At 34.1% G+C, this 17,596-nt stretch overlaps 1 protein-coding gene and 1 pseudogene across 1 annotated transcript; one reads left to right on the top strand and one right to left on the bottom strand.

The window, feature by feature from the left end:
- The first annotated feature begins 3,591 nt into the window (after positions 1-3,591).
- LOC120088716 (protein SHORT-ROOT-like) lies at positions 3,592-13,622 on the top strand. Its single transcript, XM_039046147.2, has 3 exons — positions 3,592-4,083; positions 4,425-4,963; positions 12,639-13,622. Exons 1-3 carry the CDS (start codon positions 3,825-3,827, stop codon positions 13,326-13,328), a joined length of 1,488 nt encoding a protein of 495 aa, XP_038902075.2. The 5' UTR covers positions 3,592-3,824; the 3' UTR covers positions 13,329-13,622.
- LOC150033473 (serine/threonine-protein phosphatase 7 long form homolog) lies at positions 6,021-9,320 on the bottom strand (annotated as a pseudogene).
- Positions 13,623-17,596: the final 3,974 nt, after the last annotated feature.

Here is a 17,596-nt window from a genome sequence, read left to right as displayed (position 1 = left end):
GGACCAAGTGCCATGAAGACGTACTTAAAGTATTGTCCGTCCTCTACTTCAACCTCAAATATGGTACCTGGATTTGCAAGCTTAAGTGCCTCGCCATATGCCATAACAATAGCATATGACCTTCTGACGAGCCTCGTGCATACACCAATCTGTACTATCTAGCACGATAAGCCCGTTCGTAAGTAATGTTCACTCCAGAATCTCGTTGGACGTCCTTAATTATATCCCTTGGGCGGTAGGTTCGACCAACTTGTTCGTATTTGGACTTGATTAAATGTCCAATAACCTAACTTTTTGCTTGTCGATGATTATCAGTTCTCATTTCAAGAGAACATATATGTTCGCTGGGATATTTCGTCACTTTGAAGGAATCACTTTCTTTCATTTTTTTGCACGGACTCTCCACTTACATTCCTCCACTGAACACCGGATAGTTAGCAAGCTCTTTGTTGAATTTTTTACACGGTAGTCAAAGTTTTTTTTTTTTATTGCAAGTATCAGTAATTTAATTAACAAGTCATATTTCGAAAAGAAAATTTGACCGACCTTTATATCTTCATCATTCAGACAATCATGAGGTATTGTGATGAGGTCGTCATATGATGGGCCCTCTAATGGTCTGGGTATATCAACAAATGGTTCAGTTGGAACGGTGGAATGCATTAGAACCAAAGACATCACAACAGGTGGAATGGGAGCAGGTGGGGTTGGAACATGGATGTTAGGTGTTGGAGAAATTTGTAGACTTGAAGATTGTCAATATCCATGTTCAGTATTGAATTGTGAAGTACATCTGGGTTCACTATTCCGACCAAACCAAGCTTCACTTCGGTCATCCCCCAAGTTACATGGCTCAATATGATCATCAAGTGAAGACATGGTATGAATTGGATTGGGTTGATCGGTTGGATTGCAATGCTGGTATATATTGTCTGTGTGTACTCCATGACTTTCATAAGGTGTAACTGATACAAATAATGACATTCGGGATGCATCACTATCTTCTAAAAAGAAGCTAAGATCTTCATCATCGACTATGTCAATTGGGGGAGTTGGGACCAATAGATTGTAGCAACATTTGATGTGTATATCAAACATATCCGGATCGATATTCAGTTGTTGGTGCATCATACTCACTAATTCACTGACTATTATATCATACTCACTAATTCACTAACTGTTATATCATACTCACTAATTTATTGACTGCTATATCATTACTATGCGATCATGTATAAATTATTATGCGATCGTGTATAAATTACTATGCCATCGTGTATAAATTACTATGCGATCGTATAGTAAACGATTGCATAGTAATGTATAAACAATCGCATAGTAACGTATAAACGATCGCATAGTAATGTATAAACGATCATATTATAATTTAATGCTAAATGAAATTTATATTGTAATTAACGATTGTGTATATATTACTACAGGATCGTTTATAATTTACTATATAATCGTATTGTAATTTATGAACGATCGTGTAGTAATTTATACACGATTGTATAGTAAATGATTGCATAGTAATGTATAAACGATCGCATAGTAATGTATAAACGACAGCATAGTAATGTATAAACAATCGCATAGTAATGTATAAATGATCGTATTGTAATTTAGTGCTAAACGGCACTTATTATGAAAGAAATCTGGGAGAAGAAATCGTACATTGAATGAAGTGTTGAAGAAAAAAGATGACTGAATCTGACGATGAAAGCAATCAATGAAAATATTGGGCTGAAACTCTGAGAGAAAGCTACGAGAGAACAATAAGAGAATTTCGTGAGGAGTTCGACGATAGAAAGTGAATAATGAGAGTGACGTTCCATTCTCTTCAATGCTATTGGAAAAATATTAGTTGGGAATAAATGTTTTAATGGAATGTTGGTGGTGTATTGAATGCACATTGAATGAAGGGTTGAAGCAATTGTTGAAGGAAGAAGAAATGTGGTGCAGTCTGAAAGCTTTTTAAAAACTGGGGGTAATTTTGGAATTTCGCATAGGTAAAAGGTGAGTGGTAAAAAAGTTTTTAGGAATATGTCATTAATAGAAAAGTTTTGAATTTTGAGTCATTTTGTGAAATTTTCCATTCATTATATTGTTTTTTTATGTTCCAAAAATATATATATATATCGCGAAAATAGAATATATAGGATTTTATGGAGAAAGAAGAAGTTGATTGAGGACAAGAAGATTGAGACAAATGAATCCCAACTTGGGTTTGGGACATAATCATAACAAAAAACCCACCATTGAAAGACACCGTTTTTCTCTCTTTTTCAAGTTTCAGCAAAAATCCTCTAAAAAAAATTCCTATACTACGGTAGGATGAACAATTTTCCATATTATCTCCACTTATTATATGCCAGCAAAAATCCTCTAAAAAAATTCCTATACTACGGTAGGATGAACAATTTTCCATATTATCTCCACTTATTATATGCCACATCAACATATTTTTGAAAATAGGGCGAGATTCACTTGACATTGATGGTAGTCTATTTATATTTGTGAAAATAAATTTATAGTGCAAACATAGGAAATATAATATTTAGATAATACTAAAAAAATTTCTCTCAAAACCCTAGACTGTTTCTTTTTTGTACTATAAAACAATAACGTTATTATCAATTTCCTTTACATATGTATATCAGAAAAAAAAAACGAATAAATAAAAAAAAAAAAAAATTCAAATTTTGAAGTGTTTCAAAGCTTACCACAGCCATGGTGGAAAATCAATGATGATATTTCACACGCCGGCAGCTTTTACTACTCTGAGTTATATTATGTTCCATTTTTTCTCTCCCCTCTCAAAACCTCCATTTGGCACTCTTTTGTTACACCAACAATTATTTCAAGACTAAAACAATGGGATGGATAGTTTTATATATTATATATAGTTATGCTTTTATATCATTTGAGAGAATAATATCGGATTTATAAAATGAAATAAAATTTAGATTATTAGTCTCTAAACTTTTATATTTTATATTTAATAATAAGTTATTAACACATATATTAATACTTTTGTGCCTAAGATTTTTCGTGTCCAAATGATCGTGAAATAGTACATATTTTAAGAATCTCAAATACCTTACCTTATTAGAAACAAACTCAAAAGGTAAGGAATAATTTATACACGGAATGAAAGTTTAAGAAAAATTTGAACCATCATGATTCATGGATTAGCTAGTGATAAATAAGAGAACATGATCATAATAGAGAACTAAGAGATCATGGGTTCAGTCCATGGTAATCACCAACTACGACTAAGATTAGTCATAAATTGAAAGTTCAGGAACCTATTAAGACATTTTTAAAGTCCAAAAGATCTATTTAACACAAAATCTATAATTTCAAAGCCTAAACTTTGTAAGTTAATCTATAAAACAATATATCATTAGGTAACGTGTCAAAATTGTGAATGGAATGAGTATGTACTCACACTTTCGACTCTCATTAGAGAGAATTCAAAATATATTTTTTCCGTATTGGTATCGTTATCATATGACAACTGTATTATATTATGATGATCACATTGAATAATTTATAAATGGGATAAGGTAGAAGAGAGAGATAAAAAGAGTGGATGGAAAGTTGAAAGGTAAACAAAACCCACTAAGACCTTTTCTCAAACGCTTTTTATCATATTTTGTCAGACCCTCCAACTTCTCTCCATTTCCAATACCTTCTCCCCACTTTCATGGTCTTTTTTTCCCTTAAAGTTCAATCAAACTTTGAATAAATTAATTATATTAAATTTATTTATTTATTTTGTTGAAGTTTTGGAGGTTTTTGGGAGTGAAATTTCATTCATGGATACCTTGTTTAGGTTGGTCAATGATCTTGAATCCTCTGATCAATATTCTTACAACAATTATTCTAGCAGCAACTCAAAGAATTCTAGTGATCAAAATCATTATTATTATCTTCAAAACCCACAATCTCAAGAATGCTTCAACAATTTGTTCATGGAGGAAGAAGATCATTTCTCTGCATCCTCTTCTTCAAATCACCACCACCACCACCGACTCCGACAGTTTCAATGTTTGACGACTACTACTACCTCTACCGGTACGATGTTAAATTATCGTTGAATCTTTTTCATAGAAAATGGAATCGAGAAATTTTAGCAGATGAATTATAGTATAATTTTTTTTTTCAGAGGGTTAAAATCCAAAATTTTATTGATAGTTTCAAATATACATTAAAAAGTTTAAGTCCATGGATTATGGAGCATTCTCATTGAATTGGACTAGTTTTTACAATACTTAAGGTTAAATGAGTGTTTCTTTTATGTCATTGGTTTAATTTTATGGCTGAATACAAGTATTTTCATGGTGGGTTTAGATAATTAGTAGAGAAAATTTTGAACTTTCATCTCTATAAATTTTACAATATACTATATGTTTCAGGTACCGCTAATACTCCAACTGAAGACCTGAACTTTGAATTCTCCGAGGAATGGGGCTCTACAATACTCCTCCAAACAGCTAGTGCTATTGTTGATAACAACACTTGTCGAATCCAACAACTCATGTGGATGTTGAATGAGCTCGGTTCTCCGTACGGCGACATTGATCAGAAGCTAGCATACTACTTCCTTCAAGGCATGTTTAGTCGCATCACCGACTCCGGTGCCAAGTGCTACCGGACCTTGGCAGCGGCTTCGGAGAAACGATCGTGTTTCGAGTCGATGAGAAAAATGGTGCTGAAGTTTGAGGAGGTGAGTCCATGGATGACATTCGGTCATGTTGCTTCAAATGGTTCCATTATGGAAGCTTTACAAGGTGAAAAGAAGTTGCATATAATTGATATAGCCGGAAACTCCTCATTTTGCACTCAATGGCCAACTTTTATTGAAGCTCTTGCAACTCAATCGGACCAAACTCCCCACCTTACCCTCACCATCTTGGTTGCTGCCAAATCGGACGAAACCTTGCGGGCTCATAAGGTACTCTAATTTCACATTATATACCATAAATTTAATATAATATAATAAAGATAATGTTTTAAATCATTAAACTATTAGAAATTTTTTAACATCTATTATTGATAGATGGTAACATTTTGCTATATGTGTAAATAAGTTGACTCATTTTTACATTCTTCGAGAGTAGATATTAAAATTATTTTTTTTCCAAATTGGCTTTCCCTTTTTTAAGTAAATGTTTGAATTCTTAACTAAATTATAAAAACAAAAACTTATCTTTTTAGTTTTCAAATCTTGAGTTAGATGTTTTGAAAACACTTGGATAGGATGTTTTGAAAATATTTGACAATTCAACGAAGAGAAATCAATAGATGAAGTTGTATTTATGTACTTAATTTTTTTTTTTTTTTTTTTAAAAAAGATAAATAGTTATCTAATTTTGTTTAGGACTTCAAATCTCCACTCTGGCACGAGGTTGATGAACTATTAAAAAATTAAAAAAAAAATTATATTCCTCCAAATTTTTAAGTGCTTGACAGAATTTTCTCTCTCTAGTAGCTATGGTTAGGCCCGTTTCGAAATTTCGATTTTAGTTTTGATTTTTGATATTTATACTTAATTCGTTTTAATTTTTTAATTTTTTTTCATATTATGATTCCATTTTTAGTTTTTTAATTATGATTTCATTTTATTTTTTTAGTGCTTGACAGAATATTCTTTGAAAAATGTTTTTAAGTTAAAAGTCAATCTAGATACACTTCAAAACAAGAATGCTTACTTTTGAAAATGTCATAATTCCTAGTTTTGTTGAATAAATATGGATTTTTTTTAAAAATAATATTTTTTAATAAATAATGACAAAAATAGGATTGAGAGGGAAGTAATTAAAAAAATAGGTGTTTTGGGAAAGTATCGACAGATTTAGGGTAGTGAAATCGTGTATCCAGTACACGATTTCCATGTGGCCGGTACACGAATACCATTTAATCTAGTCAGCTGACCACATCAGCTGACTGGTTGACCGATCAAGCGAACTTTTGTACTCGGTACACGAGTTCGCTTATAATTTTTTTTCTTTTTTTTTCTAAAAGTTAATTGTTAAAACTTAATTCCTTCATTGTTGCTTATAATTTTTTTTAATTGTTAAACTTAATTATTAATCTTAATTTTTTTTCATTATTAAACTTAATTATATATTTAATCTGCAATGAAAACATCTTGCACTCATATTAAAAAAAAATACCATGATATTAAATAATATTTACAATTAGTTCTTTTGAGATTTGCAATTTGAAAATGATACAATATGGGATTAAAAACGACCCCCCTGAGCCCTTACTCCTCATGGAGTTGTCTTCGTGTCCCTCTAAATTAGGTTCACCCCGTTTTCGCTGTCGTCTACGATAAATACGTCTTCGATCGGTGTCAGCAACATTAAGTCGTCTTGTTTGTTGAATAATACTTTCTACGTTCATCAATGTTTGCTGACACATTGAACCCGATTTTGGAAGGTTGTTCTACACTAAATATTGTTGTATTTCGTCAATAAAATTATTCTGTAGAATAAAAAAAAATATTAAACAATATTCATATTATATATGGAAAATGTATGATTTGAAATATCTTACCATGCAGTAATAGTAAGCACTGTCTGGTGAGATAAATCGCCTCGTGATCGAATTGTACCAAGGAAAGTAGTCGTCTGATACAGCTGGCTCATCTGTTAATTCTCCTTGTGCACAACGATCACGTCGTCCATGCCAGTAGAATAAATACTCTGCATGGATTCGACGCTAGTCTTGGTCGTGCTTACCTCTTAAATCGATCTGGTGTAGTTTTGGGAGTGTATAGGACAACGAAGGTATCGTTTGTCGCATTCCGAACTGTCTCAGTACACGATCTGGATGATGTCACTCTACTATATGGAAGCATATAAGAGGGCTAACAGTCAACCAGATGTCTTCACCATCATGACAATAATCAGGTAAGGATGACCAAATCTGTGAGTATGGCGTCCAAATAACCTGACAAAAAATAATAATAATAATAAGTATACATATAAAATTTTTTAAATATTCATTTATATACATATTTACTCCTGATTGGGCGTCAACATGTCGAATTTTTTCCTATACACGAGTAACATATTTGCTGACTGTTCTGAGGCAGCTAATACACCACTCCATCTAAAATTATAAAAAATACAATTAATTTATATTCTTACATAAAATGGTAACGAAGTAAATATATAAATAAAATAATACCTGGCACTAAGTGGCCGATGAACTGGGGCCTGTAGTTAGACTTGTGGTGCTACGATTGGAAATTGATTATAAGCCCACACTTGTAATAGTATCAGTGGCCCTGCTATTTTCAACGCTTGTGCATTGGAAGCCCGACAAAGTTCTTTGTACCACCATGCAAGACATGCACTACCCCATGAGTACGTACCAGCGTGCTCGAAATCAGACAATAATGAGAGGAACATGAGATGTACCAGAGTATTTGACTTGTCGGCAAATAAAAATCCTCCAATAAGCTGCAGGATGTATGCTCATGCGTACCTACGTACGCTGATGTTGTCGGCATCGGGAGGTAATTTGGAAAACTAGGACGCCAACCAAGGGATACTCAATCTTGATCCCTTCAGATCCTCTGGTAGAACGCCTAAGAGCTCTTCATAGACGTTCTTCCAGTCATACTGTAGTGATCTTGTCAGTGGTTGCCCGTCCACTCTTAACTCAAATTGTACGACAACATCTTACAGTGTAATAGTGCATTCCCCACAGGGCAGGTGAAATGTGTGGGTCTCTAATCTCCAACGCTCAACTAGAACAGTAATCAGGTGACAATCAAGCTGAATGAAACCAATCTGTGCAACCCCAAGAAACCCGCCTCTTGAACGTATGGAATAATGTGATGATCAAATGGGATAGTACTTTGTGCAGTCGCCTCCCTCCTTCGACAACTCAACACTATAGTGGACGAACTATCCCGTACTGCCTGTGAACGATGCGTGTTTTGTTGGTACAATTGGACAGGATTAGAAGGACCAAGCTCTATTACCTAAAAAGTTCAAATTATATTACACAATAGAATCGATAACATAAAAGATACATAAAAAGTAAATAAGAAAATACAATTACATAAAATAAGTTTATTAAATAAATTCATTACATAAATTCATTATAAATACATAAAGAATACAAATACATGAGATATACAATTACATGAAAATTATAAATACATAAAGAATACAAGTCCGCATGTAAAATTGTATATCGTATATCGCACTTTTTGGCTTGCTTCTCTCCAATCCATTTCATTATGAATTCGCGTACTTTTTGGCCGACTTTGTTATCTGAGTAAGTCCGCATTTGGACGAACTTCTGTAAATGATAATTTTGGCCAATAATCTGGGTGTTGAATTGGATGGAAGCGGCCTTCGTAACAACGCTTGAAATTGCACAATTTTTAGCATTCATCAATAAGTGGTAGGTATGTCATACGCATGTAATTACAAACTGCAATTACATGAGAGTATGGAATCTTGAATGATTGCCACTTATTGCAAGAACATGTCCCTTCTTTCAAACTTAACTTGGGTGTACTGTCCTTTGTAGGGAGAAATCATACTTATGCCAGTTTATACTTCGAAAGTTTAACTTTCCCTGTCAATGGATGTCACTGTATGTGTTGATACTCGTTTTTCCCACCTCTTCAGTTTCTTTAGGGCATATTCTGTATATATATCCCCACGATTGAGTACTATACTGATTTTTTGTCTCCAACATTCAAAATACAATATTGTGTGATAGAATGTTAGCCTAACCAAAGAAGTAATGGGTACCATTCTAGCACCTTTAAAAATGCCGTTCATGCATTCAGCTACATTGCTGGTCATCCACCCATCGCAATACCCACCGTCATGTGACCGTGTCCATTTTTCTAAGTCAATGTCTGAAAAAAATTCAAGACATTCAGGGTGCAATTGTTTCAATTCTTTCATGCACCGAATGAACTTACGTCTTTGGTGTTGATTTCCGGCCTTAAACACCAAATTTTTTAGTTGCTTCGATTTGTATTTTGTATTGAAATTACTGGCAACATGGCGAAGACAATATCGGTGGTACGCTCTGGGTTCACTCCAACCAATTTCTTCATTATTAATTGCAGTAAGAATGCCCTTATATCTGTCAGAAATCAAGCAAATACCCTTTCTTTGGGTAACATATTCACGCAATGCCCACATAAACCATGACCAACTGGATGAATTCTCACCTTCTACGATAGCAAAAGCAAGGGGAAATATATGTCCGTTTGCATCAACAGATAAAGCTGTCAATAATTTCCTACTTTCCATATAGATGAGTTCCATCAATCTGGATTAATGGCCTACAATGGTTGAACCCTTCTCTTGCAGGGCCAAATGACCAAAAAATTCGTCCAAAAATAGTCGTACCTGGTACATCAGAGGGAAGGAAAAACCAATCTATTCATGTTCCTGGGTTGTAATGAACAACAACACTCAGGCAATACGGAAGCTCCGAATATGATTTCTCCTAGTCGCCAAACACAACAATTAACGCTTTTCTCTTGGCTTGCCACACCCGTCTATAATTAATATTATAGCCATATTGTCTTTTAATGGCTTCTTGAAGTAGGGCCACAGGTACTCCAGGATTAGCTCTAACCAAATTCTGAATTTTGATACTCATGAAATTTGAAACTAGCTATAAATGATCCTGTGTCAACTCTGAAAACAAACATGAGTGTTCTCCTTGAAGTTTTGTGATTTTGAACATCCCATGACTTTTGCGCCGACATGCTCGTAGCCTCCAAGCACACCCGTCACTCTAGGATTTACATTTAACATACCAAAGATCCAGATTTGATTCCACTACAAAAATTTTATGTGTTCTATCACACAATATTTTTTTACAGCAAGCTGTAAATCTTCTTTGGTATTAAATAACATTCCCTTCTATATTAAACTATAGTTATCTACTCCTATATTCCTTTATTTCAAAATAGACCCTAGTTCAAACGTTGAATTTATCATTTCCCAATCTATTTGGTTGAACATTTCCGACGATACCAACTTAAGATCTTGTTCACCACTACTGTCGTTTTCAAATAATTCATCCATTTCAACGTCGATATCACTATCTCCATCATTTTCAGGTTCGGATGTATCAACATATTTATTATGTTTTTTTCAACTGTTATAGTTGACAAAAAAAATATGTTAATATGTCAACCCAACAAACTCTAATTTCTAAGTTTTCTAAGTTTAAATCAATCATTTATAAACTAAATCATACATAAGCTATACATATAAGATTTCTAAGTTTAGATCAATCCAAACAAATAAAAAAATGTAAGATCAGCCCAAAATCATACATAAACTAAATCATACATAAACTAAATAATACATAAACTAAATCATATCTAAACTATACATAAACTAAATAATACATAAACTAAATCATACACAAACTATATATAAACTAAATCATACACAAAACTATACAACATAAACTATATAATACACTATACATAAACTATACATAAATTATACATACGTAAACTATACATAAATTATACATACATAAATTATACATATATAAATTATACATACATAAACTACACATACATAAACTATACATACATAAACTATAACTATTTATACATACATAAATTACAACTATTTATACATACATAAACTATAACTATTTATACATACATAAATTACAACTATTTATACATACATAAACTATACATACATAAACTATAACTATTTATACATACATAAATTATAACTATTTATACATACATAAACTATACATACATAAACTATAACTATACATAAACTATACAAAAATGTAGGAATATACCAAGTAAAATTCAGCCAAAAATAAGCAAAAACATACATATAAATATAGATTAGTCTAACTAGAGAAAGAAATATACCAAGCAAAATTCGGCAGTAAAAAATGTAGGAAAATCGAGCAACACGATCGCTAGATTCGGCGAAGATCAAATGGAGGACTAAAAGTCGAACAAAATCGAAATTTTGGAAGATTTCGGTGAAATACAGGCATCGGTGAGGAAAATCAACGATGGTTTTGGTGAGGGATCAATGGTTTTGGTGAGGAAAAACGGCGGTAGGGTATAAGAATCGTCGTTTTGGTGAGGAAGAAGAAAGGTTGGGCGGACGTTTTAATGTGAGGGAATCGTGTACCCGATACACGACTTAAGGTAATCGTATACCCGGTACACGATTTCCTCAGTCAAACCTGCATGACTGCCACGCCAGACTGGGCATGCCAGGTAGCTAGGAAATCGTGTAGCCAGTATACGATTTAGGCCTTATCGTGTACCTGGTACACGATTTAAACACCTATTTTTGGGAATACTTTCCCCTGAACCCTATTTTTGTCATTATTTATTAAAAAATATTATTTTAAAAAAAATCACAAATATGGCATAAAATTTGAGATATGTTATTAGGGTCCGTTGTACAGATGCTGCTATTTTGAAGGGCAAAATGAAAACAATCATACTTTCTAAATTTCAAAATTTTTGTCATTTTTGAAGTTTTAAAATGGATCTAACATAGAATGCAAAAGTCAAGTAATATGATAATTGATAAACATAACAAATTAATATCAAACAATAAATACAACGATAGAAAGAAAGAGATTGGTAATCTAATTCCGTGCAAAAGCACCTACTATTAGGGGTTGTATGCCCTGTGGAAAAAAAAAAAAAAAGAAAAAACTTCACAATATAAAGAGTTAAGTGATTATAACAAAAAGTACTTATCTGATAGATTTCATTTTCATTGACTCACGTAAAGCATACTCTTCCGTTTCAACTTAGGCTCCCCTAAGTTTGAGCTTCCCTCACTTCCACAATAAAATTTCTCTATTACTTTGTATAAGATCCGCTCAATACAACGTACTTAGACCCCCCCTATGAGTGAGCTTCCCTCACCTTTATAAAATCGTTTCTCTCAAGCTAAGTATGAGATCCCTTCAATACAATGGAATTCAGGGCTCCTCTAAATATGAGATAAATTGTTTTTCATTCATAGTGGCAGACAACATATGAACAGTTTTCAACATATTCTAGATGACTATAGGCAACACCCTCAACATTCAACAACAAGGAACACAAAGATTACAAACAGTGCATATAAATATATTTCTGGAATGATCTCTAAAATCCTTAACACATCATTTTCTCAGCCAACCCTAAAAAATAAATAAGACCACAATATATGTCTTAGCCTTGAGAAGATCTTCAAATAAGGAGAAAACATTATTTTCATGGAAAGGAAAGCAAACTAGTAAATTTGCACTAAACATATCAACAAATAAGGAACAAATCTTCTGTCAAAATCATAATACAAGATATGTCGTCCAAGTTTTGCCTATAATAAAATTCGATGATACTGTAATAGACTCTTTGACTAAGTATATTTTGATAATGTTGGTGGATGATGATATAAGCAAACTGGGTAAAAATAAGTTTAATAAAGGTATAGCAAAATTCATTAAGACTTTTTTCCCCCTCTTCTGTACCAATTTCTTTATGTTATTATGGTTTCTCCTTCAATGGAATTTGATTGAATATTGCAAAATTATTTACTTCCACTATTTTTTTTCTTTGACATAAATGCATTTTTCAGAAATTGATGAGAGAAATAAGTAGAAGACTAGAGAAATTCGCAAGGCTTATGGGAGTTCCGTTCAAATTCAAACCCATTTCCCACTACAGCGACGTTTCACACTTCGATTTTACAAATTTAGCCCTCAAACACGACGAGGCCGTCGCCGTCAACTGCGCCGGCGCCTTACGCTCCGTCGCCCCCGTCCACAATCGCCGCGATTTTCTCATATCCTTGTTCCGAGCTTTGCGGCCCAGGATTATCACCATCGTAGAGGAGGAGGCCGATCTCGACGCCCACGGCGGCGTTGACTTTGTCAAACACCTTCAGGAGTGTTTACGCTGGTTTAGGCTTTACTTCGATTCGTTGGACGGAAGTTTCCCCACCGCCACCGACGAGCAGTTCATGCTCGAACGCGCCGCTGGACGCGCCGTCGTGGACTTGCTTGCACGCGTGCCGGCGGAATCGGAGGAGAGGCGCGAGATCGCGACGCGTTGGGCGCGTCGTTTCTATAACGGTGGCTTCAAACCGGTGTCGTTTAGCGAGGATGTAATTGACGATGTACGCGCGCTTTTGAGGAGGTACAAGGATGGGTGGACGGTGACGGACGGCGCCGGTGCCGGAATGTTCTTGGCTTGGAAGGGGCAGCCGGTGGTTTGGACCGCCGCGTGGGCGCCTGGACAAGTAGACGGAGAGAAGACACACGTGTGATATTTGGCCTTACCACGTGCTTTAGTGTATTATTTATTGGAAGACAAAAATCTTATCTGAGATTAAAATAGAAATGATAATTAAATTTGGGGATTTTTTTTTTTATCCATTGGGTTGAGAAAAAACATGCATTTAAATAGGAGTAGTTGTAGGCAAAGTGTTAATTGTCTTCCTCCTCAAAAACAGTTGTTATATTTTTTTTTAAAAAAAAGTATGAGCACAACAAAAATACATTCTTAAGTTTTAACATCATTAGTGTATATTAATGGCAACAATATGTTCTCTACGCATTGTTCGAAATTTTGGTAGAATTTCGATTTTCTCCGAATTTCGATTTTTTTTAGCAATTAGTTATGCTAACTGATGGAGAGTTTTTTTTTTCCCTCTTTTACCATACAAAATCTTTATTTCAAGAAACTAAATATTTTCATTCAAATATTTTTCATTCAATTTTGACATCATTTCACCTCAAATTTGAATTAATGTGAGTTCGGTGATATTTCCTCTTATTTTCTTTTAAACTCTATCTACATATAGAGTTTTCTTTTTCTATTTCTTTTTTATTATGTTGTGTTATATTTAATGTTATGTTTTCTATATCATTCTTATTTTTAATGTTATGATATATATATTTTTATTATGTTATGTTATTTAATTTAACTCTATGATTTTTCATTTTTGTATCCACTTTATTTATTATAATTAAAGTTTCATTAACTAATTATAACAATTTCTATTAACTTCCATAAAAATTTTCAAATTTTCGATCGATATTTCTATAAAATTGTGATCTCATTGTCTATTCCAAAATCTTCTTTATTAACTTGAACATAATGTGATCGTGATATTTTAAATTTTTTTTCTTAAAGCGGCTTTCCTAAGGATAAATAAATTGTCTCAAAATTCTTCTAAGAGAAGTTGAGCTGAGCCTTGTCTAAAATATAGTTTGTTCTTTCATATGCTCTTCTTGTTTGGCCATATCGTTGAACAAAAACAAGAGTAAATTTGTCATCATTGTCCCTATTACAGAATCTCCACATTCATCATCTTGCTTATTATAAATTGTAACGAGATTTTTGGAGAACATAAAAGCTTAACCCTCGATCTCAAGTATGAACGAATAGAAAAAGGGAAAGAGAAGAAAGATGAGAAAATTTAGAAGCCTAATATCATCAATATTAACTAAAAGGAAAAAAACGTATAAATTCCCTCAAGGGTTGAATATCTATAGTATGAACTAGTGAACATCATTGAATTAATGGTAAAAAAACAGTGGGACACTGAAAGAATCAAACAAAGACCTTTTTTATATGGTACATTGAGGGGGAGATAGTCAAATAGACAGCCTATTTAGTATGAGACAGAGAGTAGTATGGAGGAATTACTTCTTTTGTATATTTCCAATGAATGAATTTGTAGGTATCTAGGTATACATTTATACAAGGAAGATAAAGAGCCAATGGGCTGCATAAAAGACAAAAATACAAAACTAATTACAGGACCACAAATTACAGCTGTAAATTTCAACGATCGGACAGAGAGGAATGTTGGGCTGATAATTGTTGGTTGTTGGGCTGTGTTTCTCCTTCACATCTCCCCTCAAACGAGCGGAAAATTCAGTTACCCCGAGTTTGGAACGAAGATAGGAGAATTGAGAGTGAGAGAGAGGCTTTGTAAGGCAGTCGACGACTTGATCTGTTGATGGAATGTAACGAACCTCAAGAGCACCTTCAAGGACTTTATCCTGGACAAAGTGGACATCAATTTCTCTATGTTTAGTTTTGGCATGGAAGACTGGATTAGTAGCTAGCGCACCAGTACTGATGTTGTCACACCACAGGGTTGGTTTTGATATTGTGGAAACTCCAAGTTCACGAAGAAGCTTATGCAACCATATTATTTCAGTAGAGGCATGGGCGAGGGCCCGATATTCAGACTCAGTGCTAGATCTTGCCATGGAAATTTGCTTCTTGGAGGACTAAGAGACGACTGTATTACCCAAGTAGACACAGTAGGCAGCTATAGATCATCGATCATCTACATTGGACACCCAATCGCATAAGAGAATGCTGTTATTGTAAGATTTGCTGCTGGTGAAATCAGTATGCCATAGTGTTTGGTGCCACTTAGGTACCGAAGCACCCTCTTTACTCCTTGCCAATGAATGTCGGTGGGCTGCTTCAAAAATTGGTTGAGATGGTTGACAATATAGGTGATGTTCGGTCGAGTGTGTTGGGTTTTATGTCCTAAAACTCGTGGTTTGTAAACATTAGAACTTATTTTGAGAATTCGATAAAGTTGTTGTTGAATATATTGTTTTTTTAGAAATCCAATAAACCTAAGTCCCTTGACTATTATATGAGTACTTGAACTTTATGTAGAGACATACAAGTGGATCAAATTCAAGTAAATAGTCAAAATGATCTATAGTATATGAATAAGGTTAGGTACCTTATTCTGGTAACACTATTGGATGTGGCTTACTCTGTAGTTGTTACAAAGTGTTGTAAAGTGCTACATATGAAATGATCCTAATTCGTGCATGTTGAGACATGAGGAATGGGGGTGTCTTGTGCAAATGAGTTTTGTGCAAGATCGGACCACGGAGCCTATCACTCTTACTTTATAACGCTGTTTTCTGTTTAAGATTGACTATTTCAAAGCGATGACCTAGGTAACTTAACCTTAATCCTGAGCTAACTATGAACTCTTGTTTGTTCGGGATTATCCTTTGATCTACAAACGGTGAGAGTAGACCAATTACCTCTGCTCAATAAGCTTACCATTTTGGGGATAAGACCGGATGAATAACTGGGAACATAGGGTGTAAGAGGGAATTCACTCCTACCCGTTTAGGGTTAGTAGAGAGGTTGTTCCCTTCAAGTGTTGATTCTGGGTCTTAAACAAGAGGCCTCACCTTCTCATTGGCCTGAGAGGGATTCAATTTGTTGATTGGATCACAAATCAATTGTTCATTAGGGGATCAGTGGAACTTAAGGAACAAAAGGTAATTCCGGGGGTAAAATAGAAATTCGACCTAGCCGTTATTACGAGCAACCTGTAAAGGGTTAACTTACTAATCATGGTTATATTGAATGAACATAATATATCTATAGTGAGGGGAGTTCAGCTATGGGCTTTAGTGGAATCACCCATTAGTTAACGAATGGGGGTTAGATCGATCTAATGAGTTTAGCCGATTAAATCTCGAATCGTTGGAGCCCATGATCTGTAGGTTTGCGAGGTCCCTCTACTAGCTCATAAATTGGTAAGCTTTAGGGTAGTTTGAGAAATTAATTTGAAACGTTCAGATTAAACGGAACAAGAGAATAAATATTTAAATATGATTTAAATATATGAAGATGATTATCGTGCAAAAATTAATTTAATATTTGATATTAAATTAATTAATTTTTTTAAAATTAATTTAAGAAAATAAATTTAAAAATTAAAATGATTTAAAAGTCATTTTGTGTTTTAAAAAGAAAAATGGAAAAACGTTTTGCATGGTTGCACAAAATGGAAAATGAATTTTCTCCATTACTATCATCTTTATGCTCACACACAAACCATTATCTTATCTACTTTGATTGTCCAAGCATGAGCTGCAAGCCATGCACTCCATCTCTTTACATGTTCATCTAAATATATAAAGAAGATTGGAGTTGTTGGAGAAAAAAGGAATACAGAATTTTGAGAGAAAAATTACGGTGAAGAAGAAGCTGTCTTCTTCAATTTGCTGCTGTGAGCTTTTCTTGTTTCTTAACATCTTCATGATGTTCTTGAGTCCCACAACTCTGCCTAAAGCTCCAAGAACATAGTAGGGAAGGATTTGAGGTGGTTCACGTTGATATCAAGTGAAGATAGCAGCTGAACAGACATTTTTTTGGAGAGTTCATCAAAGGTATGTTCTGAAAACCTATTTTTTATGAAGAGCATGCTTTAGTTTTTACCAAAATTAGTGAATTAGAATGCTTATGGATCCTTGATACTTTTGCTGCATGTTGTTTAACTCTTACAGAGTGGTAGTGAGATATTGAAGTGCTTCAATAGTGATCGCTAAACAAAAGAATTAGGTAGTGGGGTGCCATCAGATAGAGAGAAATGTTTACCTACAACAGAGGGGGTGGGGGCTGGTTTGAGTGTTGTTAGATCCAACCGAGAGAGTAGGTCTTCAATGTATTTGGCTTGAGTTAGGAGAAAACCAGAGCTAACACGAGAAGCTTGGATCCCTAGGAAGTAGCTGATGGGGCCAAGATCTTTAAGAG

Source organism: Benincasa hispida, chromosome 10 (genome assembly GCF_027475165.1).
Source record: "Benincasa hispida cultivar pf3 chromosome 10, pf3_genome.v1.1, whole genome shotgun sequence".
In the NCBI taxonomy this organism is placed as follows: domain Eukaryota; kingdom Viridiplantae; phylum Streptophyta; class Magnoliopsida; order Cucurbitales; family Cucurbitaceae; genus Benincasa; species Benincasa hispida.
The sequence above is the reverse complement of the archived record's forward strand: the minus strand, read 5'-3'. Positions and strand labels throughout refer to the sequence as shown.